Genomic DNA, 25,982 nt, shown 5'->3' on the forward strand with positions numbered 1-25,982 from the left:
AGAGCTGCTGCTGCTGTATGCCAAAACAAACTAGACACCACCCTTTAAATTCATCCTCGGTCTGCTGCGGGTTACGGCTACTGCCTGCCTACAGACTGGCCAAGGCTGGGGTCTGGCGGGGGGTCCCTGCGTGCCCCCACCATGGGCTGGCTGGTGCTGACACCCCCCCGAGGGCCTCCCGGGGAAACCAAGGGGGCCAGGGCCACAACTCTTACTGGTTTTCCTCATTTCCCTCTCCCAGCGGAAATTTCCCCTGCAGAGATTGCCCAGAGAACACGGCGGGCGTCTCTAGAGAAGCAGCCTGGCACGCACACATAGTGCTGGCAGTCCGGCAGGAAAACCAGCGTGGCGCCAAGCCAGGCACACCAACTTGGTCTCAGCTTCCAGATCTGTGACAGGAACGCTCTCTAAAGTGCAGTGCTTGAAACGACCTGAGGGACACAGCTTGTCCCAGACCAACAAAAACAGGAGCTTATTTCTGCTCATTTTCATACGGTGTTTCCGATGCGGGGTCTCTCTGCAGCCAGCGATGTGCCACGTCTGCTTTTTTCCCTTTTTAGTTTCCTTCCTTGCAAGCTAAGCTTCCTTCTTTCTACAGCAGCAGCCTTCACACCCGGCTCTTGTGCATAAATCCATTATATTAGAAGTCTACAGTCAGCAAGACCAGTGCAATTTGCCTTTTGTTGGCCTTGTCTTACTGGCGGGTGCAGGTGCTTTGACCACTTCAGCCCCACAAACGTGCACACTTTTGTTTTGTGGATGCCTGTACCGCTGTGAAAACAAGACCACGGCCACATTCAAACCGTAAAAGTCAGCATAGGGTGCGCATGTTCTTATTTACAGAGTTGATTTAATCTGGCATTCCATGCCTAACACCAGGTACGTGCCCGCAGCCCGCACGGAAGGAACGACACCACTGCTGCCCACACAGGGGGCTGGTGCCAGCCGGACCCTTCAGTGGGCGCCTGACGCCCAGAGGGACGATGCAGCTCGGGGGGCCACGGCAGCAGAGGGGGCACAGCAATACGGAAGGACCTGTCGAGGGAAGCCCGGGCTGGGCAGAGGTGCTGCGGTGGGTTACGCACCTGCCACGGGCCGCATCCAGGCCCAGACACCCCGACACACAGAAACACATTTGGAAAGGGAAAACGGGGCATCTGTGTTTTCTGCAAGCAGGACCCTAATGACTTTGCCACAGTTTGCTTCCTTTAAACCAGAACTTAGACCAACATTACAATTACTTCCTATGTTACCAGGGGAAAGGCATTTGTGATTCCGTGGCTGTTGTCATTGCTGCTTTAGCAGAGCGACAGCACAGCCCTGGCTGCAAGCAGCACCCTAGACCAGGACAGTAAATGCTCTGGAGCTATGGAATGCCGACAGATGTTGCTGCTCTGCGAGCGGTACCTCCAAGACTCCAGCTCCTCTCGATTAATAGGAGGAGAAGCAATAGTAAGTGATAGCGGCTGTGACCGCTACTTCTGCTGGCTGACTCAATTACTAGGGGAAGAAACGCGCTCCCTCTCTGCACAGGGTGCCCATGGCTCTGGGCACGGCTTTGCAGCAGCATGGGATGGGCCACGCAGCGCCTGGGCGAGGGCTGTCGGCCTTCGCGGCTCGGTGCGGCTCCGCCAGCCCAGGATGCTCTGTGCCAGGTGTCCGCCCGGCTCAGCGACCATGCTCGGGTGCCTCAGGCCCTCCTTGGAGACGCTCCGTGCGGTGCCGAAGCAGTGACCAGCGAGGCCTTCACACTCCCCTGGAGGCAGGAGCATCCCTGTGCTGCTGGCAGCACACTGCGAGACCCCGGAGGCTTTGCAGCCCGTGGGGACAGGACAAGCCGGCAGCACACCTTGGCAGGACCCCCTGGGGCAGGCAGCGTGTCCCCCCGCAGCGGGGCAGGCAGCAGGGCCGCCGGGCCCTTCCCAGCAGCCACGTCCCCTCTCCCGGGCACGGGACCCATGGTCGTGGCTTTGCGGGTCACTCCTCGATACGTGCGTGGGGCGGGCTGGCAAATGCACGGGAACATGCTGTCAGAAATAAAGCCACATCGGCACCCAGAGCGGAGCAGTACCATATATTCACCATAAAGAACATGCCCAGAACACAAGCAGAAAGGCAGCACTGGAAACAACCAACACAACAAACTCTTCACCCACCAAAGCTCTGCTTCTCCATCCAAACACTGTTTGTAGCAGCCCTCTTCAACACAACACGTATGCTCTGAGAGAAGGATTAGGAAAAGGCGTAAGGGGAAGCATGTGCCAGCAATTTTAATAAGAGTAAACAAATTTCTGAAGTAGTTTCTCCTCCGGTGCAAAAAGCCGCCACCTCCCGGCTAAAGCCCTGGCTACTCTATTTCCCAGAGGCAATGCCCCGCGGGGCAGGCTGGCACCCCCCGGTTCAAGTCACTGTGAACTCCCGTCCGCAGCCTGGGGTGAAGCCCTGTGGACAGACCAAACCCCCCAACACCCCCAGGGCTGCCCAGGGGCCGGCACCCACCACCCGCAACGGGGGATGCTCCGCTCCAGTTTGTTGACCCCACGCTCCCAGTTCCGAAGCACTGGGAAGCGTTGCAGCTCCGCACTGACCTACCAGCACTGCTCTGATCAAGGAGTATCCCAGCACTTCTTCTGCCTCAAACTGTTGGCAACCTCTGGTTGTGCAGAACAGAAAGGACAGAGAATTTCCTCCTTCATAAGAATTTCCGCACTTTGACTGAATCAAGCCTGAATAAAGCGAGATGTCCTGCTGCAGGGTTACTCCAGTGGAAATGGCAGGTTTCATGCCCGGCGCGTTCCAAGGGCCACTCCTCTGCCGAGGAGAGAAAGCTGCACCAGAGCCACCCTCAGCTACCCAGCTCTAACCGCTCCTACGCTATTAGCAGAGAGTTAAATCAAACGCAGGGACATATGCTCCTCCTAAGCTGCTTATACAGATGCACTGTGGACAGAACACTCAGCTTCAGAGTTTAGAAAATGATTCCTTTGAGTAAAAAACTAAAAATATAAAAATAAACGTCCCTAAACCACAAGAAGCTATTAATATTTTAGCACTTTCACAAAACATTAGACACATTTACGTCCAATTTTAGACAACACATAAAGCATTTTCATTTGATGTTTCTAAAATACACAATTAAAACAAACACCTCAGCTGAAAACCTTTAACGCTCTCTCCCACCCGAGCTGTCTGCAGAGAGCAGCCCCTCGCCAGGGCACGGAGGGACTCGTTATTCCCACGCCTGACCATGCCTCCCCTGTCAGACTACCAGAACACACATCCATCACTGCCTCTGACCGTGTGCTATTTTAATAGCTAGTTTCTGTGTGTGCAGCCCCTTGAGAAGAACACGGACTTCCAGAGAAATCTAAGGAGGGATTTTTTCACTTTTTTTTTTTTTAAACTTTTCCAGCAGGAAGCAGGCATTCTAATTTTGAGGCTTCGTTTCCTTTTTGGTCTCTGCATTTCCCAAGGAAAGTAAAAGGGCTTTCTAAAAAAGAAACAGCCTCTTCTTTTTATGTCCTTTACACCACCTCCACCCAGATTCTGTTCTTCCAGGACAAGCAGTAAAACCGCCGAGAGCAGCCCACAAAGGCTGAGAGCAGCGGGGCTCGCCCGGGGCCCCCAGCCACGGGCCCTCGGAGGCAGAGACCCGGGGGCTGCGGGGGGACGCTCCCCGCCACAACCTGCTGCCCTGGCTGGAGCCAGCGTGTCCGCAGGCACCTGCCTGGATTCCATCACACTCAAGAACAAGCACACAGGGTGTAAAATTTAACTATTCTGTCACTTTAATGGCCACAAAGCCCATCTCAAACCTATTATTTGTCATCTGAGAATGCACTAATGTTGCAGAGTTAAGCTGTCTCTAATTGGAACATGATGACCATGTGAGTTTAATTAATATTAGACTTTTCTTTAGAACAAGCAGAGCAGCAGAAGCACACCTGCCATCCTCACCACACAGGGTTTTCAGCTGCTCTCACCTATTGCCATATGTTTATGTCCTTACAGAGTGGCCTGAAATTATTCTGTCTCCCCGGCACTGCAATCAATCAACAGGTTGAAGATGAGACCAGCCTCCAGCCCCTTCGTCCTGCACGGGGACGGAGGAGAACTGGAACAAACTGCAGAGTTCACAGGAAATACACCCCAAAAGGTCTACGAAAGAAGGAGATGACCATCGTCATTCTGATCGGTCCTCACTGTCGCTGAGCAGGTACGGACCCGCCCGCTCACGCCTCAGTGCAGCAGCGGTGAGGGGAAGGGGACACCCCCCGACGCTGGCTGCCAGGGCGGGGGCCAGCTCCGAAGGCAGAGCAGCCAACCAAGGCTGGCAGGGCTCGGGAGCGACGGGCTCAGCGCCGGTGCCGAGCGGCCACGTGCTTGTCCAGCGTTGGCACCAGGCAAAGCCGCCGCTGCACAGCCCCGGACTCGGGGCCGGGATGGGGCTGAGGAGGGTGCGTGGCCAGCGTGACCCCGCGCCGTGGCATGGGGGTGCTGGGGGCCTCTCGGGCGCTGCTCCACCGGCACCCAGCCCCGCGAGCCGGACCCCAGCGGGAGGAGAGGGACCCCTCACCGGCACCTTCCTCCTCCTCCTCCTCCTCCCGGCCCCCGCGGCCGCGGGCATGGCTCCCGGGCGGGCAGTCACCGCAAGGCTGGCTGGTGTACGGAGTGAATATTTTATTTTACACAACATAACAACACAGCGCTGTTGTTTCTGTACAGCATCTGCCTAAAAACAAAGGCAACACCATTGTCACGGAAAAGAAATATACAGTCTGACCGTTTTAAAAAATACCATTTTACTGATTGATCCAGAAGTGGTTATTTGTTAGCTTGGAGGAAATTTCATTTCCTTTATAAAAGGCTTTTTCTGTGAAAACTCTCTCTTTTGTTTTCTGCTACTGCAGAACCAGGAAGCCAGTCCTAGAGTAGGGAAGGCACTGGTGCTGTTTCATGCTTTTTTTCACCCCTTAATCTTTTTTTTCCTTTTTTTTTTTTTTTTTTTAATCTCTGAATGTTGCCTTCGGTTTTGATATTAAATAAAGTCAAATGAAAACTAAACAAAACCCTGTGTGCACTGGGTGGCTTATACAGAACCCCGCATCAACAAGCCATTAATCAGCGAGACAGCAGTGGACTTCCAAATCCAATTCCCCGAGAGAGGGAGTTTCACACAACGTTTGGTGTTTTGTTTTTCATTAAAATAAAAATTAAAATTAAAAAAAAAAAAAAAAGAAAAAAAAAGCAGGTCACACAGTGCTTTCCAATATCCACTCAGAACTGGAGAAAGTTGCTTTCCGGCTATCCACACCAGAGCTGTCTGACTGGACCAGCATCCCGTTCATGGAGATGCTCCTTTTGGACCGCAATCCGCCGGCACCCCGGGCGCTGCCGGGGCCGCAGGGCTCCGTCAGCTCCCCGCCCAGCGAGAGCCGGCGCTTGGCTCGGGATGTGTCAGCTGGCAAAGTGAGGAACTTACTTGGCTTTGATTGTGCTCTTTTGTACGTGGGGGCCCCTTTGACAGAGTCGGGGGGACGGCTAGCTAACTGCAGGGCAGTGGAGTTATTTCTGTTAGTGTTTTGGGACTCGATGCTGCTGACAGCTTCACTCTGCGGCTCGCTGCTTGGCTTTGGCCCCGGCTTTCGCTTCTGCTTCTGGGAGACAGAAGCGCTGGAAGTCCAGGCGGGAGGCAAAGCGGAGGTAGTGGTGGCCGAGTCCTGGCTGGAGCCGGTCTCCGGCGACTGCGTCGCGCCGTCGCTGGCAGCCTTGCAGCACTGGACGCCCTCTTCGTGCCCGACAGCCTGCTTGGACATCGACTGTGACAGCACCCCGCTGCAGCCCTGGATCTGAGCCCCGTTCGTCTGCGAGTACACGTTGCTGACTTTGGTGGCCTTCTGCTGCCCGTTGTTGTTACACACCTTGTAGCGGATCATGAGGATGATGATGAACACGAGCACGGAGGCCACGATGATCCCGCCGATGATGATAATCATGGTCCCGCCCAGGAACTGGGACTGCATGAAGTGGCAGCGCACATAATCCTGCTCGGTGGTGAACTGCGTGCAGCCCACCACCCTGGTGGCCGTGAGCGAGGTGATCCCGTCGTCATAGATGGCCAGGACACACAGGTCATACACAGTCCCAGCCGCCAGGTTGTTGACCAGGAAGGTTTTGCTTGTGGGAGGTATCATTCTGGGGGAGAAGGAAATCAGCATGAGCCAACCTGGCGGACCTGCGGGCACCTCCCCGCGCCCACCGCAGCCCCCCGGCCGTGGCGAGCATCACCAGGGCTCGGCTCCTCCACTCCGACTCCCCGTCCCCGTGGCAGCACTGCCCCACCTTCGCTGTGGCAGAGCCCCCCAGGAGAGCGGCCACATCAAAAACATAAAAACCCAGCACAGACAGTTCTGAAGGGTGTGACTGTTAGGCCCAGCAGCGCAGAGCCTCTCTGCACCCCGCCAGCATGGGCACTGCCAGAAAGCGCTGTGAGGAACGCGCCTGCGGGCACCTTCCTCCCCGTGTTTTCACAAAGCTGAGAGCTTGAAGATCCATTTAACTCATCTAACTCTACAGCCTTTCCGCCAATCAGACTCGTTCAGAGAATCAGAAGTCCATTTGGATTATCTAGAAGTTAACACCATTCAAGGTCATTTCTCTATTTGCAAGTAGAAAAGGGCAGGAGTCCTTCCCCAGGCTCCCACCATCCCCCCGCCGGGGCTGCTGGAGCCAGAGCAGCACGTCTGCGCCCAGCAGCCCGGCCGGGCCCCGCGCGGGCGGGCGGGGGCTGCCTTACCTGTAAACGAGGGAGTCATCGTAAGTACCGTTGTACTGGATTTGGAACATACGTATCCCAGGTATATTCCTCTGAAAATTGAATTTCAGCAGAGCGGTGGAGGACGTTGCTTCCGCAACAACCACCTTCTTATCCTGGCTGACTTTAGTATCCCCATTGCTGCTGCTGGCGTTGGAGCCCGACTTGGTGGAAGTGGAGATATCCGAGGAGCCGGGGTCGGGCTCGTGGATGTGGTTCGTGCTGTTCAGCAAGTGGGGGAGTTTGATTATGTGCAGGTCCACCGTCTGCGTGGCCTCCCCGGCCGGATTGGAAGCAATGCAGGTGAAGGAGCCCGTGTCCTTCACCGTCGTTATAAGGATGTCGAGCGTCCCGTTGTCATACACCACCGACCTCGTGGCATTTGAAATCAGTTTGCCCTCAGGTGAAATCCAGTGAATTGCTGGTTCGGGGTCCCCCCGGGCCTTACACCGCAGTGCTGCCCGCTGCCCCTCCAGCACCCGCAGCTCGTGGGTGTGCCGGGTGATGAGAGGAGGCTCGCACAGGAACTCCTCCTCCGGGATCGACCAGAAGTACCGGCCAGACAAGAGCGTGGGAGAAGCGCAGGTCTCCAGGTCATCTTCCCTCGAAAGACGCCTCAGCCACAACAGCTCACAGTTGCAATGCAAAGGGTTCCCACCGAAGCTCAGCGCAAAAGTCGAGGGGCTGATAATTCCTGAGGTTGCCAGTACCTGAGCTCGCTGGAAGAGAGGATCAGGCGGTAGTTTCTGCAGTTTGTTAGACGTGACGTCCAACCTGGTCATCTTGTGGAGGTGGGAGAAGGTCCCCTTAGGAATGTGGTCAATCATGTTGTGGTCTAGACTGAGAGTGTGCAAACTAACCATCTTCTCCACCGCGTCCCAGGGGATGGTTTCCAGATTGTTGTAAGACAAATCCAATTCCTCAAGAGCTAAAACATCATCGAAAGCTGTGGAAGAAATTAAAGTCAGCTGGTTGTTGTTAAGTATCAAGTGATGAAGATTGGAGAGTCCACTGAACATGTCATTAGTGATCTTAGTCAATCGGTTGCTGTTCAAATGCAAAGCCCGCAAATTGCGCAAGTCGGCAAACGCGTGAGGTGTGATAAAACTGATTGTATTCCTGGACAGCGTCAGGTCCACCAGGCTGGTCATATTGGCAAAGTCTTTCCTTTTAATGTTTGTAACAAAGTTGTCTGCCAGCCGTAACTCCACAGTCCTCCTGTCAATGTTGGGAGGAACAAATAAGAGCCCTTTCTTGGCACAAAGGGTGGCAAGGTTCGGAGACAAAATCTGACAGACACAGCGCTTCGGGCAGATCTGAGCTCTCACCGCTACGCCAATGAACAGCAGAAACAAAAGCAGTTTTTCCATTGTAGATCAGATTCAAGAGCCTGTAAGGGAGAGCAAACGTCTGTTAGTCTCTGCAAGATAAGCCAATGACATAATAAAAAATCAAAGACAAACTGTCTGTGGTTAATCATGAAACTGAGGTTCAGGTAACGGTGTGTCATCCTTGTTTTGTCACCTGATGTCTCTATCATTCCCCGTATCCTGACACAAGAGCTCCTACACTACCTTCTGGAAGAGCAACTGAGGGAGAGGTACGTTTGCACACACGCACACATACACCCAGACACTTATATACAAATGACAAAGCAATTTGGAGGCAGCTGGTGGCAGCTGGTGCCTCTCGGGCCCCTCCTGCTCTTGCTCATCCCAGCCGTGCAGCGCACCTCCGCTCCAGGCCTCGGCTTCCCCATGGGTGCTCCTGACCCCGCGCCCTGGAGTCACTTCGCCTTAATGCCACTTATGTACTGAAAATGAAGGATGTTTCACGTGGGCTTTACTTGCTGAGCTAAAACTCTCAGCGGCCTCTAAATCATGGCAATTCAATGGGTTTATAGCCACCTCCACCGAACATTTAAGCTCTTAATGCTATTTTCAGAATAAACTCAGAAGGAGCTAATTTTATGTCATTCAAAACCCAAAAATGCAAATAAAACAAAAAAAAAATACCCACACCAAGAAAAGCCCCCACAACAACAGGGATCTAAATAAAAATGGAACGTGGGCTAATTTTAGCTCATCACTGTTTTCCTGGCTGCCACAGCCAGCAGCGCCGCACTCTTCTCCCAGAAAGCCTGACAGTTCAATTAGCCTTATCTCTTACAGTGCCAGATCCAGGATCCTCCCAGAGTATGGAAACAAGGCAGATAACAACCGTGCCCACACCAGCTAAATGAAATCATCTATCAGTGACTAGGGGAGAAGCTCCGCGGGAGCTGCGGCACCGCACAGCCCTGCGTCAGCGTCCCCCCAGCGCAGGCGGGCGGTGGGACGGCAGAGGCTCCTCTGCCAAGGCGGTGGCAGCAGGGAGCACCGTCCTGCGGAAAAGCACCTCCGTGTCCCAGAGGAGACTTGTGTGGCCGTAAGCAACGGCACCCAGAGGAGCTCCACATCGGAGGTGAAGAGCTCAGCTCCCTTTGGGACTGGTGAAATTTTACGCGTACAGATCGGATTACTCACCAGCACCTCAGAAATGTACTAACGAAGCTCATCTAAAATAAAATAAAGCTTCACCACTAGCCATAAGCAGGAGTCTTGTATCGTCATGAATATTTAAAGACATTTAATATCAGAATGATAATTACTGCTCCCGTTGTCCAGCCCGTCCCTAACCCATCCCCAGCACCACGCAAACTAAGAGCAGCCAACAAGTTGCAGAAACGATGAGTGCAAACACCAGCCTCTAAACCCTGCCCTTCAGCACTCTCAATTTATTCTTTTCCTGATACTTCTGGGGACTGTAGGTTTTCATGACTACTGGCTCCAACCCTTGAGTTCCCACTGGAAAAAAAAAAACGAGGATGCTACTGTGGCCTTCAACGGAGCATGCTACCACGGGCATGGCCTGTCACTGCTGCAGCGCTGGGAACCGGCACCATAGCCATCCCCCTCACTGCCACCGCGTGCTGTAGCAGGAAGCAAACTTCCCAGGCAGCCTTCAAACGTTTTCTGGATTCAGTTTCGCCCATCCTGTGCCAGCACTGCAGGTCGGGGCAGTCCTGCCGTTGAAACGGACTTGGAGGAGAACGGGGACGCTGAGCAGCAGAGGAGGAAGCGTGGCAGAGCAACGCCCAAAGCCCGGCGCGGCGGCTGCAGGCACGGCAAGGGCTGTCACCCGCCCTTCCCAGGAGGGACTCTTCTCTTTTCATCTACATCTGGCACCTACCAGATGCAAATGGACTCAGCAGCTCAGGGCATCAGCGGCATGACCGCCAGGGTCCCCGGTCTTGGCTGGGGGCACCAAGCTCATTTAGATTTGCAACCTTAATACTGCTAATTTAGATTTGTAGCTGTGATTACAGTAACGTGCTTGAATTCAGCCAAGTTCATCTGAAGAGCTATACAAGATTAAAAGCGAATCAGCAAGGTGCAGGGGCAAGTTTGGCAACACTGTTACAAGACGGTAGGGTGACATGAGGAGACGCAGACTTAACCCATCCCTGCATGCTAAGGTTGTGACGAGGTCACCCAGCGCTCGGGCCGGGCGGGCAGGGCTTCGGCAGGGCGCAGCCTGCCAAGGCGGCCCAGGGCCACGGTCCCCGCAGGACGGGCGCTGGACCACCGACAACCACCCCAGGTCACTTCCTATTTTTCAGGGCTGCAATTGTTACCTGTGTACAACCGTATGTTTGAACGAGTGCCTGGGTCATAGTGACACTAGTCGAGCGAGGATTAGATACACTGCGTTTAAATCCCCTAAGGAGGACGGGGAATCAAGGCTTCATTGTGAGAGCCTGGTTACTCTCCATGAACAATGCAGGCCTTGCTATACTATATATACTCTATATATACTGTATGTTCATACTTCGAGCATATATATACTATATACACTCTAATATATGTTCATACTTTGTATGAACAATGCAGGCCTTACTATACTATATACATTATACTATATATACTATACCATACCCTTGAAGAGAAACTAAAGGACTGATTAAAAAGGGACCGTCCTGCCCAGAAAGCGCTGAAAGTTGAGTAATTGCCAAAGAAGCAGAAAGTCAGCAAAAATCTATGGTAAGTGGGGGAAAGGTAAAGGCAGCAGTGGAGGGAGGGAGATCACGACCACCGACTCAGTTCTGGCCAAAAAGGCCAAAAAGACTTGCCCCCCCCCACCTGTAAGGAGCTAATTTACACAGCGAGCGAGGTTAATTTAAATAGAACTAACCAATGAGGGACAAAGTGGTAAGAAACGACCCCATGGTCACTACAATGTGTTTTGGTGTAGTCAGAAGTGTATAAATACACAGAAGCTCTTCTGTGCAGGGTGCTGGCATCACCACCCCTCTCTGCCCACACATGAAAGAAATAACATGCGTCTGCTCAGCACATGTGTCGGACACGGGTGAACGACCCCGCCTGCGGGACAGCCCCTCCGAGGGCAGTGCCCTGGGGAGGGGGCAGCTCTAGAGCCTGTCTGGGCGGCTGCGGGGTCGGCGCGGTCACGGCAGCGTCCCTGGCGAGTGTGCAGGGATGGGGGACGGGTCCCAGGACAGGGGCAGTCGGGCTCCAGAGCGCTCACTGCCAAGAGCAGCCCCCGAGGAGGCAGCCCATGGCCTGCGCCGGGAGAGGGGGCTCTGAAGGTGTCTGTGCTCAGCCCGCCGGGACCCCCAGGCCACAGCCCACCACAGTGGCTGCTGGCACCACCGACGGACCCATCCCGGGCCGCAGAGACGGGGTTGTGCCAGCGCCGGCACGACTGTGTGAAAATCCCACCAAGTCCCTCGGCGCTCGTGCTGCGGCTGGGGAAACTGCTGGGGGCAGGTGCTGGGCGAGGAACATGGTGGGCAGAGAAAAGCAGGCATGCTGCTTCTCTTGGACCATGCCCCAGCCCTGCACGGGAGCCCCTCTCCACGCTGGGCTGCCTTACCCAAAGCCAGCTATGCCTGGGGGCTCCCACCACTGCCCAGCACCAGCTGCTCCTGGTAAATAATCCCTTATCCACCCTTATCAGTTTTTTTTTAGTGTCACATAAGTTGTAATGGAAATGTGAGCAAGGCTCAGAAAATGTGTGTTTGCACAAATGCTCCCAAGCTCTCCAAGCTCTGCAGGTCACACAAAGATGTACCGACATGTGCAGCTGAAGAACAGAACCGGACGCTTCAGCCAATAGAAACGGCCAAACCACAGGGGGATCTGAACGGCCAGGCTGGCGCTGAGCCCGCGGTGCCTCCGCCGTGCAGAGACAGGGCAGCCCCTCCTGCCCGGGCTGGACATCGCCCCCGAACCACTGCAGCACCCTGCTGAGAGAACACAGAGGTCTCCTCACGGGGCTGCTCGGGGTAGTACACAGCCTCACGGCCACCGCCCCCACTGGGGTACTCCAGGAGAGAGCAGGAACCACGGGATGCGGTGGCTCAGAAGAGCCGCCATAAGAAGACACGTCTTTGAAAGTCAGCGGGGCCGTGCACCCCCTCCTTCCCCAGCACACCTCGTCCCGACTCGCAGTGACAGCAGCACCCGCACAGCTTACAGCTTGTGGCAGAAAACTCCTTTCTGACTAAGCAAGGCATTACCTGATTCTCATTACTTGCTTAAAAAATAAAAAAGAAGAAAGCATATTATTACCATAAAAACAGAGAAATGCTAGTTTCCTAGGAAGGTGCACGTTGCTTTCATTTACTACTTGGTGTCTGCAGAAAGATAGGGATAGTCAGACTCCTCACGTGACATTTGTGATTCATGCAAAAAAAGGCTCTCATACACTAAATTTTAAATCAATTTTGTTGCTACATTTGATAATTTGAGTTATTCCACCTGTCTATAAAAGCCAGCTACAAGGGACAGCTGGCTGCATGGCTCCCTGCCCTACAGAGGCAGAAATTGTGTCTCTGAAGAGCAAACCACCCCCTCTTGCTTGCTGGGGGGATTTTTGCCCCCGTCTTTGGAGGCAATAGGTTTTATGATACTTCGTGCAGCATCTGCTGAGGCAGCCAGTGCTACAAAGGGTCATTTACATATTGTGAATTACAAAGCACCCAGAAGCAGCGGGATCCAGGAGACAGTTATTAATTAGCCAATGAGGTCGGTGCTACCCAAAGCCACCATGCCGGGGAAACCCAGCGCAGCACACCGAACGCCACGACGGGCTCAGACATCATCTGTCATCACTAAGGTCATGACAGAGCCACTGACTGCCTTTCCCTCCCCTCCAGGCTTCTGCAGAAGTTGTGATTTTCAAGGTCTTTGCAAATGTAGCCTCGTGGTGGGGAAAAACAAAAAGTCTGGAAGCTGATGCTATTCCCCTGCTGGGGATGAAGGATGGGGAAATAGCCGACACCAGTCACCAAAGGCATCCTGCAGCCATGCTGAAACGGGTGCATAGAAATGAAGATGCTGTGATAGATGGCACACCAGCTGCTAAAACTACTTAAGTAGAGAACAAGGAGCTTCAATTTCACAAAGGTCAACGGTTTGTAAACACGCCTGAGTGCTCTGCTGAACGGAAACAAAGCACCTGAGAAAACAGAAACACTCAGATCAAAGAAAGAATCTCACCCAGGGGTTTCCCTGGGGGCTCTGCTGGTCTCACAGCCACTGCACAGGCCAGGACGAGGGGCCACAGCCACTGGCCAGGACCACGGGCCAGGACCACCAGCCAGGACCTCTGGCCAGGACCACGGGCTGGGACCATGGAACAGGACCACTGGCCAGGACCATGTTCTCTCGCTGCAGCAGCATCCACAAAGTGCTCCACCAGCCGCGAAGCCTCGCACCGGTGAGGAGCAGCATCTCCCGATACAGGCAGCAAGCAGCCCTCAGCTGCACGGCCGCTCCTCCCCAGGCCCAGCCTATCCGCTCTGCGGGGAGGACATGCTGGTTTGGTTCTCCAACACTTGCAGTCCTTGCTGTAGGACTGAACAGGTTAATGACCACAGGCAGCCACACCAGGGAGGAAATACTGTAGCCCAGCCTTTGTTAAAGGGCTTCAAAGGCTGCAACAAATACAGCTGCACCCCCTCTAACCTCTGGGAACTTTAAAAGCTGCTGGACATCAAACTGTGCTTGCTCCAGGGCCTCCTCCCGCGCGCCTGATGCTGCTGCAGAGGTGGTGGGTGCGCTCCGGAGGTTACGTCCCCCTGTCAATAGCGGCTGGCTGGCTAATGAGCTGCTTCACGGAACTGCTCTCATTTTCCTCCAGCCTTAAGCTGCAAAGGATACGCATGCAAAGCAATGCATTCTGGGAGGCAATTCTTCTCCCCATAATGAGGTCTAAACTGGCAAGATTAAAGTCAACAATAACAATTATTTTAATTAAAGAGATTTCTAGAGAAAGCAGAACCGGTATCAGTAAGCCCTAGACCGCGCCGCACACCCGGCTGACAGCTGAGAGCTGTTCTCACAGCTGGTGGCGGGGCACTGTGCCGAAAAGAAAGGGGGAGGCTGCCCCTGGCCAAGAGCTCGTGGGGGTCTGCACCCCTTCCCCAGGGCCTGCAGAACAGGGGGTGGCAGCCGGAGGGGCAGCCGGCAGCAGGACCCGGCAGGGCTGCAAGAAGAGATGGAGGCTGGGGAGAAAATGCTGCTGCCCCGGGGAGGGCAGGGACGGGGCTCAGTGCTGGGCTGGGAAGGTGCTCCCGAGCGAGGACCACACCAGCACATCCCGCCGACCGGGGCTCTCATAGGTGACCCCCAACAGCCAGTGCCCGAGCTGGAGACGCGGGTTAGACTGACCCCTGATCCGAGCCACAAAGTCCCTCTCTGGTTCCGTCTGAGGCAGAAAATCAACCCGTTTTCTCCAGAAAGAACTAAGACAACCACAATGCTGTGGTGCAAACAGCAAAACTGCAAACTGCATATTCCAGGAGGTGGAGCCTGCTTAAATCGGCAAGTAATGGCAGCAAGGAGGGCAAGGCAGGACAGGGATGGGGTGCAAGGCAGAGTGAAGGTGTGTGTGTCCCCCAGGAGTGAGGGCCGGGGCAGGGGACACCTCTGCCTTTCGGATCTCCCACCAGCCCACCACAGCCCACGAGCAGCGCAGCGCGCAGGGGAACCATGCGCGGAGCGATGTGCCGAGCCAGGGCCATGCCTGCAACTGAGCCAGGGCCACAGTGGGTCTCCCACAGCTGAGCCCGCTGCGGGCTGCGCTCTCCTGCCTGAGCACCCCCCAGTGAGGCCGTCAGAGCACCAGCACCACACAGCACCAGGCAGCCACAGACCAGAGAGCAGCGTGGGCAGACGGAGCCCGGCTCGGGTACCCCAACTCCAGCCACCCTCGTGCAAGGAACTGAAGGAGTTAGTGCCTCAAACATTCATCGACACAGAAAACCTCAAGGACAAGCTGTGATTAGACTAAGGAACGCCACCCAAGGAAGCATGGAGGGATGCACACCCCCACTCCCTCACGGTTGTGCTGCCAAACCCCTTAGATAAGTCTCACAGGGGGAAACATGGACTGAGTGAAACCAGATGTTCAGGTTAAAAGACTGATAAGAGAGATAAATGGCCAGCACTCAATGGACCTAACCAAAAACTGAGGAAAAAATAAAGGGGAGGGTGAGCACGATCACCGACTCAATTGGATGAAAGGGTTCATGCACCCCATTCCCCCTCAGTGCACGCGCAGAACCTCTGCTCCGCCTTTTCCTCGTCTCTCATGGAAATGAGTTTTGGAAAACCCACCTCTCTCGGTCTAGTATGCAAATCAGCTGGTAAGACAAACCTAAAAGGCGACAGAAAATGTTGCTGGGTGTGCACCCACCACCCAAGATCACCAGACCAGAGACAACGCTGGAACCTGGGGTGGTAACCAGATTTCTTTGACTCTCTTTCTCTCCTTTCTTTTTCTTTCCCTTCCTTTCTTTTCTTTGTTACAGATTTATAAGACACCACATCACTTACTTATTACCCTTTTCCAAGTTTAAGTTGTTCCTACTACAATTAAAACATTTTAACTGGTCATCTGGTGCCATTTCACCTGAATTTAACCCAAGGGAATCACGAAACCTTTACGACTCTCTGGGCTCCCAGTCCAGGTCATAACACCCCCGCTTCCGTCTGGGACCGTGTCAGCCAAGTGGCTGCGATAACTCAACAGTCATGACTTTAGAACAGGACAACTCGCCTTCAATTCATTGTGATCTTCAACATAATTCGCAAATTGTTACTTGCACTTATTTTGTCTGTTGATTTTATTACAACCTGTAAGATTGGAGTGCTTTGATATAATACTTTGCCTCAAAATCTCATTAGTGTAAAACAGACCGGTGACGCATCAAGGCCACCAACTTCACGGCAAACTCCTGCTGCCTCAGGGCGGTGCCCTGGCCTGCAGCCCCTGTGCCCACAGCTCCCTGGGAAACGGCTGCTCCACGTCCTCCCGCGGTGGCCCCAGCGCCTGGGCAGCCCCTCGGAGCAGCAGGGAAGGGAAGTGGATGTCTGCTTCAGCTTCAGTCCAGGACATCAGATCCCGACCCTGGTCTCGGCACGGGGAGGGGGCACAGCCACACCGCAGTGGTTGGCAATGTTAGAGTTCAATTGCTGCAAAGTCACCCAGTGAGCACCAGCATCGGATCAGCAGGACACAAAATGGGATCACCAGGACACAAATGGGATCACCAGGACACGAATGGGATCACCAGGACACGCTATCGGATCACCAGGACCCAACGTTTCAGCCCAAATGCAGCCTGAACACTCAATCTGTAACCTTTGTTATAAACCAATGAAAATGAGGGTAAGACATGGAAAGGTCCAACGGCCCCACTAACAAGCACAGTCACAAGGCTTTTCCTCAACACGAGGAGTTGTGAAACCAAAATGTTAGAACCACTCTTGAGAGAGCAGACTTTTGACAAAGCTGCAGATCTGCTTTGATGGAGTTTTAATCTCAGATTACAGAATTCCATAGAAAATTTAACCAAAACCACCTCAAAATAGATTGCTCTGATTTTCTTTTTTCACGAGCACCGCCTCTCCTGCCCTCAGTCACCGCCACAGCACGTGCCTGTGGGGGCCTGTGGGTGGCTCGGCGGCTTGCTGGGCAGTTTCCCCCTCGACAGCTTTCGACAGCAAACAGCATTTCCCAAATTCAGTTTTCCCACGAGGAAAATCTCATTGTTTCTACCACAAAAACCCCCTATTTGCCATTCAGAGAAACAAAACGAGATGCTTTGCTCCGGCCTGTTTGGACACTAACCGGGATATCTCCCAGCCAGCAGGGAGGCAAGTTCAAGGAGGCGCAGAAGGCACGTGCTTGGTTTTACATGGGCAGGTGACCCCGAGGGCTCCTCCGTCCACTCCTCTCCAGCTACTTTGTTTTAAAAATTTGGCCAGTGTTAACAATGGGTTTTGATTAATCAAAACGCATTCTGCAAGGGCTAAAGCGAAATGAAACAAACCCCACTACTTTCAATTCTGTTCGTCCTACAACAGGAGAGCCGAAAAATACTGTTTGTGAAGCATTCGGGTATTGCGGCGCCAGGTCTCTCAGAAGGACCCGTGAGAAATCAAGAGCTCACACCTCAGGAAGAGGGTCTGCACGTCGCGCAGCGGGGCCGGCAGCCTCACAGCGGGCAGCCAAATCCAAACATTCTGCCCACCCCAACAGCACTAGCTCTCCTGCCTGCATGCCAGCATGTGCCGAAGGAGGGCACCAGGCTGCAGCACGCTGTGGGGAGGCAGGAGGGTCGGCACCGGCCAAGCCCAACTGCAACCAGGGAGAGCCCGCGGTGAGGGCAGGAGTGTGCAGGGGGGCACCAAGTCACTGATTGGAACCCCAGGTCTGGCACAAACTGCCTCCAGGATCAGCTTTGCAAGGGTGACTGGTTATGGCCGGAGGGAGGGAGACACCCCGGGAGATTTTCCAAACAGCTCGTTGCCTCCGTTTGCACCCATGCGCGCAGTTAAAGGAGCGAGGAGGGCATGCACAGGCAGTGAGCTGCCCAGTTCCCCCAGTAAGGGTGAGCAGATGGACCCCGGGACGGACCCCAGGACGGACAGCCTGCCTGGCAGAGCCTCCACACAACTCCTCGAGCCCCTGAAACGACCCATTCCCGACCGCCACCATACAGAACGCCCAATGTCGGCAATTCCTAAACTTAATGCTCTGATAAAAATGTAGCAACGTCATTCCTAAGGTTTCCTCTGGCAAACAAGCACCAGGTTGTTCAATGCACCAACACCCGCGCTCCTGAAAAGGGGACGGGCACGAAGGGGGACCCGGGTCCAGGGTGCTGCAGCCACCCCACTCCACCAGAGTGAGAGCAGAGGGAAGGGCACGGTCAGAGGGAGATCATCAGCACCACAGAGCACACTAAAACCGGGGGGTTAATCCTGAACAGATTTCCAAGCCCAAACAGTTTGTGGGTTTCATCAAGTGCTGTAAAAATAACTCATTTCTTCCACTGCACCACTTCTGCACAGTCTACAAAATCAAATGAAAAGTAAACTAACAATGATTTACTCCAGATGGACGTTTATTATCCCAGTAATATATCTTGCAATCGTTGCAGGATTAACTGAGGCCAATTCTTTTCTTAGTCACAGTTCTCTTACATAAACATATAGTAAATTAAACGATCTAAAACCAGACGGGCATTTATTAGGGTTGCCTCTACACTTGCCTGAACATCACTTGTGGATGTGAGTCATAAAACATAAACTGGATTTTAAGTTCTAAAGTTTAATTTAATGTCAAGTAATACCGGGTACAAACCGTAGAACTCTCTCGTGGAAGAGTACTACTTAGTATCTAGGTCTGGCCTGTTAACTGGTAAATCAAAACGGATGTGGTCAAATTAGCTACTGAAACGATCTAAGATGTGCCATGTCTACAGCAGCTTTGACACTTCAAAGGCAAAACCAGGGAATCTCAAGGAGATAAAACATTTTCATCACAATAACGAATTATGTGCTCCGGCAGAATACATGTAATAAAAGAAGGACAACAAGAGCTGAAATGGAAATTTGTTTTGCAGAAGCCAAGAATAGTAAATGATTTATATGCACTTATTTTAATTTATTTTCAGGCTGAGTGTAATTTATCTAAAGTCATCAAAAATTAATAGGCCATACAGAAAGGAGTTTTAATAAATTCAAACTTAGGGGCATACAGCAAGTACATCTCTTTTCAATTGCTGTTAGCACTTAACTATCTAATTAATCCCCCACGTTATCTTGCCTGGAAGCCCAAGCAACCCCCTTTGCAGGACTGCCGCGGCCCCAGCTCAGCTCCCAGCACGGCCCGGGGACCTCTGAGGTGACGCTGGCCCTGGCAGAGGCTCTGACTGACCCTGGAGCAGATTCCGAGCGGTTCCAGGAGAAGGGAAATTCCTGGGATGCAGGAGCACCCCAGGACTCGACTCGGCGAACAGCCAGTACCCAACAGCCCTGTGACAACCACGAATGGCACCGTCACCGCACTGGTTGTGTTCAGCAGCAACAGGCCAGTGCCGGGGCGGGGGGAGTGCGGGGCCAGCCTCAGCCCCAGCCCCTGGGACGGGTTCCTGGGCACTGGTGATGCAATGGGGACCCTGGGACACAGGGTGAGGGGGGGAGCTTGGGCGGCTGCCTCCCCTTGCTGGGGGCCAGGGACAAGTGGGGGTGACAGTCCCTCTCCCTGCCTCTCCCCAGGTTGATTCAGAGGACCAAAGGCTGGGGACCGCCACGCCAGCAGCTGGTACCCAGAGCCCGCGAGGGATGGGGCTCCCGGCCATCCCTCCGGCTGCCGACGGGAACGGAGAGCGGAGCTCGGCCACAGAGCAACCCTGGAACGGCACTGGAACACCAACACGGGGCTCCCTGACCACACGCAGCTGCAGCGGGAAACCAATGGATCTTGCTCTGTGTTTAGATCCACAGGAAACCAACAGGCATGCTAAAAGGAGTATTTCCCTTTACTTACCAAGGATGACAGTTTCAGTGAAATACTGGGACCCATATTTTTTAAAACTTCAGATACATCTGTCAGGGTTGGGCAATTTCGCCTAAAAGAGAAACTTTCAATGAGCCATAAGGGAGAAACTATTTTTGCAATCTTCCCTTTGGCTCAAAATCTGCTGCTGGGATTTTTGCAGGAGGTAGAGCTCCGCACACTTGAAGAAACTGACGGCTCTAAAATATATATTTATGGTTTCCTGATATAGGGAAAAACAACAGAAGAAAGCAACGATGAGCCACACGAAGCATTAGCAGAGCTCTGGAAACAGGACGGACGGCAAATTGGGGAGCAGAGGCAGAGTCGGGGGGGAGACAGAAATGAAAGGGTTCATCGGGCAGAGGCGCTGAGCTCCAGCCACTGCCTGGTGCTGTCTGACGGGGGCAGGACAGGAGAGTGTGGGGTGCTCGGGTGTGGGGTGCTCAGTCACAGGGTGCTCAGTCACAGGGTGCTCAGGTGCAGGGTGCTTGAGTGCAGGGTGCTCGAGTGCAGGGTGCTCGGGCACAGGCTGCGATGCATGACAGCTGCTGCAGCAGCCCCGTCCTGGTGGCCCCTGGCGAGTTGCTCCCTGGGGTGACACCACAGAACTCACGGCACCTCCACCGGATTCAAAGATCTGGGAGTTGACCCCCCCAGAAGGAGCGAGAAGTAAATGTGCAGAGGCCGCAGCAGAGGTACCACTGCAGAGAGCCGCCGCCTCTCTCTGCAATGCAATCAGGACAGACGTGCCAGGCCTGGGCTATCGGTTCCTATCGGCTCCTTCCATAATTGCCAGCTGAGCACACTCAGAGGCCACAGAATAATGACGCCAAAAACCTGGTACGCTCCCTGGGTGTGGGGAAATGTGTAAGGAGAGCTGTGCCGGGCAGGACGGAGACAGCGAACCTGCAGGAGGCTGAGAAAGGTAAAGCCTTGCTCCCGAACGAAGGTCAGGCCAGGCGAGAGCCATCAAACAGCCTCGGCTGCGCTTACGTGTGGGGAGGGGACACTGGGCCGGGTTAGTGCCCGCGATTGACCGTCCAACGGGTGCCCGGTGGCACGTCCCAGGACACCAGGAGGTGTTTGTCCCAGCAACAGGACCAGCTCAGGGATTAGGGACTGGGCACCCGTCCTGCGGCCTCCGACGCCATCAGTCAAACAGCGGCCAAGCAGCCAAACGCGCGACTCTCCAAGGGCCACGGGTCCCAGGTCTGCAGCGGCCCCCCCCTGCCGCTGGGTGGGATTTGTGGGACTGACCGCTGGAATCATCCCCCCCACATTTGTCAAGATACAGTAAAATCCAACTGTGCCTGACAAAGACAAGGAACAGCGAGACATGTGCAGCAGCTCAAGGCTCCGGGCCCAGGGAGCGGGGCCATCCCCCCCCAGGAACACAGACTGCGGAGAGACGGGCTGGGGACAATCAAACCCCTCTTCCTGATGCGGAAAGCGAAGCCGCGAGACTGAAGTCTCGGGATAACCTCGGGGGGGAAGGGGCAGCTGGGCTGGACGCTGAGCGGGGCCAGCGGTGGGCACACAGCCCAGGCGGCCCCACCAGCTCTGAGGGTGCCCAGAAGAAAGGAAGAACTGGGGACGCCCAGAAATCCGACGTCCCACACCGAGCCACGGGCGAGGGTGGGCAGGGACGGGCAGGCGGAGGAGCCGGGGAGGGCAGAGCGGCGGGATGGTTGTGGGAGAGGGGCCGAGCACGGCCGGCCCCAACCCGGCCCCACATCCCCAAGCCGGCTTCCCGGGAGCAGGAAGGGCAGGAGAGGAGCGGGAAGGTCTGTGGGAAGAGCCCGAGGTGGAGATTGTGAGGGCGTGCGAGTGGGAGGAGAGCGAAGCCGGTGGGAGGCTGCAGGGAGAGGAGAGGGATCCGTCCCAGGAGGAGCTGACGGCACAACTCCCCCTGGACCCAATCATATTTAATTTTTCTATCAATTTTCATTAGCCTTTCTCCATTCCTCTGGTTTGTCCACAGTGTTCCAGGATCTGTTAAAAATAAATCATTACTGTCTCGGGGAGCTCCTCGGCCAATTATTTTAATACTCCTGGGTACCAGTTATCCAGTTCTGCTCCTTTTAAAATGTCTTTCTTAAATTGCCACTTTTTAACCTTTTTCTTAGTTCCTGTAGAAGTAGAAAATACCTCACTGTCTCTGTGAGTTTGCATTTCTCTGCTTCCTTGCAAACGACAAACAGAAATAATCACTGAAAACTTCTTTCTCTTCTGCATCACCCTTGACAGTATTTCTCTCTTTGCCTGCAGTTAGGTCCAGCCTTAGGACAGGCTTTTACTTGTATCTAAAATGTAATTCTCCTTCTGCACCTGGTACCTGACCCAAGCTTATTTAACATTTTAATTAGCAAACTTCCACTGACCTCAGAAAACAGATATACAGGCACAAAAAAAGACCCTCGGTGGGCAGAAATTTTTCTGGGGTGCAGGGCCCAGAATTAAAGCCATGGTCTGGCAGAGACATGGCTCAGGAAAGGGCAGCGAGAAGGACGGACAGCCTGCACCTCCCAGCCCCCGCCCCGACGGAAGGGGCAGCGGGGTCCCGCCTGCACCCCGGCTCCCCGAAAGCACCCCAGTCCTCCAGCACCCCGACAGCTCCCCAGCTCCTCCAGCTCCCCGAGAGCACCCCAGCATCTCCCCAGCTTCCAGACAGCTGCTCCGGGTCCACAGTTTTAAACAAGTCCTCGCCTAAGCAAGTGCATCATTAATTCATGTGTTAATTGGCCATTTCTCCATCCTCTGCTGGGTTGCTGGGGCTACTGGGGCAGTGCTGCCCCAAGTGCTCTCTGGCCATTAAACACTGAGCTGTAGCTAACAGGTGCAGCCTACGACTTAATGCCAGCCCATTTCTTTAACTAAACCACAGCTCAGAACTCGCAAAGACACCAGCTTAGTGATGAACAGCATCGCTGAAACGTGGCGAAGCTGTACGGTGATTATTTTTATGACCTTACCTCATCTCTGAGTTACAGTTTTGAACAGTTTCTGAATCTAATTATCACAGATCATTTTAATTAATCGGGGAAGGGCTGACAGAACAGTGCTGTATCTTTTTGTCTTTTTCCAAACAACAAATCAAACATCTTGTAGGACAGAAAAAGTAAAAATACGCAAACAAAGCAGGTTTCCCTTCAGCTGGGCAAGATCAAAAATATTTTACACAGATTTTTGGAAAAAGCAATCCTTAGCCGCTTTCAAAACTTCTAGCGCAGAGGAATTATTCTGAAAGACCTTCTCCCCCCTTTTCTACATTTTAGTGTATAAAGAAGATACCATCAAATCTGCAGTGTGAGACCCAGTCAGTTTGCAGGTTTTACAGCTCTCACTTCTGTGCCAGATAATTTAATGGATCTCTTGGTCCTAATGTTCTTAACTCAGCAATGTGTCTGAGCATTTTAGATAAGAGACATACTTAAGGCCTTGGCAAAGAAGTTTAGATTTTAATTGCTGCTTCAAAAATTGATCAACCGTGCTGTTGTTGCAAGATTTCTGTTGAACTCCTGAAACAAAACACTGATAGATGGACACCCACACCCCCACCCAAACCCACCCACACAGCCAGCTGAGACTCACCCCCGCTGGAGTCCCCAGCGATGCCTCGCTAGGGCTGTGTGCCTGGAAGCACTGGATTTACCCCTGGAAGTGCTGGGTTTACACCTGGACACACTGGATTTACACCTGGATGCGCTGGGTTTACACCTGGATGTGCTGGGTTTACACCTGGACGCGCTGGGTTTACACCATCACGCAGCTGCACCCAGCTGCGGACCAGCTGTGTGGGAGCCTGGGTGGCCGAGGACGACGCCAGGCTCTGGCCGCCCCACAGCTGTGCCGTGGGTGTCCCCAGTTCCTGTCCCGCCGCCCCTTTCACCCGGGACTTGGAGAAGACAGGGATCTGGGCAGATCTGGGCAACCTTTGCCCGCATCCTCCCTCCCAAACCGTGGTTTCCCTGCTCATGGGAGCCCCACCTGCGCTCTGGGGGGTAGAAGGCGACTCTGGCCTTACGGGTGCAAGCAGAGCCGGGTTGCACCGCAGCCTGCAGTTGGCCACCTCAGAGCACAAAATCCTTCGCTAACGTGCGAAGGGGAATTCAACAGGTGGAACAGGTCCCTGGGCGCTGCCCGGGCTCCCCAGCACCTCCCTGTTCCCCAGGAGCAGAGCCGGCTGCTCCCTCCCCGCGGGGCCAGCGACAGCCCCCGTGGCTGAGCCTTTCACAGGTGGGGCCCAGCCCCAGCACCCCCCACACACCCCCCCAGCACCTCCTCGCAGCCCAGAGGACACACCACGCTGTGCTGGGAGGGGACAGCAGCTCAGCTGCCCCCCGCATAGGGACACCCCCACGGAGAGGGACAGAGAGGAGCAGAGTGTGACCCCCCCGAGCTCTGCGGCACAGGGACCAGAGCATCCTTCAGCCCCAGGGGCCACAGCACACGTCTCTTCCCTGCGGAAGCTTTCTCTCACAGTTTGCCACGAGAAATGGAAATGAAGCGCACGCAGACCCCAAGCGGCTCCACGACCTGCGCCCCCGGCCACGTCACTGTGTCAGGGAAGCGCAGGAGCCCCCCTGCTCCGGTGACCAGGCCAGGGATTTTCACCTGCAGTTCGGGCATGTTTTAAATTTATTTATTTTCCGCTGACTACGTTTAGGTATAATTCTCTCTTATCTTAATTAATATCAGGAAAATTACGCAGTTCCCTTTTCACAAAAGGAGAAAGAGCAGCATTATGCAGGAAAATGCTTGTAGAAACAAGAAACCTCAAACTTTTACCTCAGGTAAATTAGCATGACTTTACAGAAGCTAATTGAGTTATCCTTAAATTATGCACAGAAATCAAAGGAGGTACTTCCCTCTCCCCAGAATGTCCTCTTTAAAAATGCATCACTTTTCCTCATTTCCAGGCTCCTAGGCACAGGAATGCATTTTTCCATGATGTGGTTCATGTCACATCCTACCCACCAACCCCAGCAGGTTCGTCAGGAAGGAGCTTAACGAGAGGGAGGGAGAGGAGGGCGTAGGGAAAGCGGCTGGATGCAGCCCCGGGAGCAGCGCCTGGCCGCGATTCCCGCTTCCTCCAGGGCTCCCACACCCTCCCTGGCTGCCTGGGTGCCCCTTGGATTTACAGGGGGAAGCGAGGGAAAGGCAGACAAACCCAGGCGGGGCTGCTCCTCCCTGCACAGCGCCCGCAGCACCCGCTCGGCAGCGGAACAGCAACTGCCAAGGGACCCCGCAGAGCCACCCCTGCCCAGAGAGACCCTCTGGGGATGGGGTACGAGCCCTCCTGACCCTCTGCTGCTGCGGGGGATGGAGAGCAGCGAGAGGACAGTTCCTGCCTGGAGATTGGGCAGACTTCTCATAGTTTTTCATCCGTCTGTGTTTGCTACAGCAAAAAAAGAGAATAGTGTGCCCCCACCTGCAGACCAGACAGAGCTGAGACAGGGGATCTTGCTAGAGCTGCTTAACTTTTGTTTCACTCTGAACTGAACAAGAATCAATCTTTTTTCTTCAAAATTATTACTGCGGAGCCCAAACACCTCAGCATGCCAGGGGGCCGGTATCACCAGCAGCCTCCACAGTGGCAGCACCGGGACGGCACAGCCGCCCTGTGCCCACACACAGGGATGTCTGGCACAGCACCGCACACTCCAGGCCCCCGCAAAACCCGTAATCCTGGGGCAAGGCATTCCAAAATGTGTCCTAAGTGTAAGGAAAAGTCATCACACTTGAAACATTTTGAGCAGAGCATTTTGTAATCAAAAAAAAAGGCATTTTTTGATGCCAGCCATGGCCAGCCCAGCTCTGCCTCCAGCCCCACCGCTGCGAGGGCGTTAACGAGCTGGAAGTTCATACTGGAACTGGCTGGAGACAGCGGCTGACCCCGGCCCAGCACCGCAGACAAGACCGACTGTCACATCGGGATCCATCAGAACCGGCGTTTCAGAGGGGAGAGGCCGGAGGTTGGTGGCCAAGGCCCAGGTCCCTTGTGCTCAGCCACCCAGGGTCGGGCCCTCGCCCACCACCCCGCAGCCTCTGCCACCTCCTCGGCACCAGGGTCCGGACGGGCATCGGCCATGCCCAGCCCGTGTGGATAAACCACGCAGGTCTGGAACGGCCCGGGATGCTCCCGAAACAGCCACACTGGGCTCTGCCACGGGCTGGGGCACGATCTGCCTCCTCCTACCCTTCCCTCCATCCCGCCTATTGCTTTCAGAGCGAGCGCTGCGGCCACACG

At 54.3% G+C, this 25,982-nt stretch overlaps 1 protein-coding gene across 4 annotated transcripts in view; it reads right to left on the minus strand.

Annotated features, from left to right (window-relative positions):
* Nucleotides 1–25,982, minus strand: part of LRFN5 (leucine rich repeat and fibronectin type III domain containing 5) — a 46,026-nt gene that overhangs the window by 2,701 nt on the left and 17,343 nt on the right. For 2 of the 4 annotated variants that reach the window (XR_012622887.1, XM_074821222.1), the window contains exons 2-3: nt 6,797–8,204; nt 5,483–6,195 (exon numbers count right to left, since the gene is read on the minus strand). Coding sequence is in view for 3 of the 4 variants with exons in the window: in XM_074821222.1 (XP_074677323.1) it covers nt 5,483–6,195; nt 6,797–8,184 (2,101 nt within the window). In the remaining variant the exon portion in view is untranslated. Of the gene's footprint in view, nt 1–4,660; nt 6,196–6,796; nt 8,205–25,982 lie in introns of those variants that run through there. The other 2 variants (XM_074821221.1, XM_074821220.1) reach the window with 1 other exon arrangement.

This window comes from Strix aluco, chromosome 4 (assembly GCF_031877795.1).
Source record: "Strix aluco isolate bStrAlu1 chromosome 4, bStrAlu1.hap1, whole genome shotgun sequence".
Taxonomy (NCBI): Eukaryota; Metazoa; Chordata; class Aves; order Strigiformes; family Strigidae; genus Strix; species Strix aluco.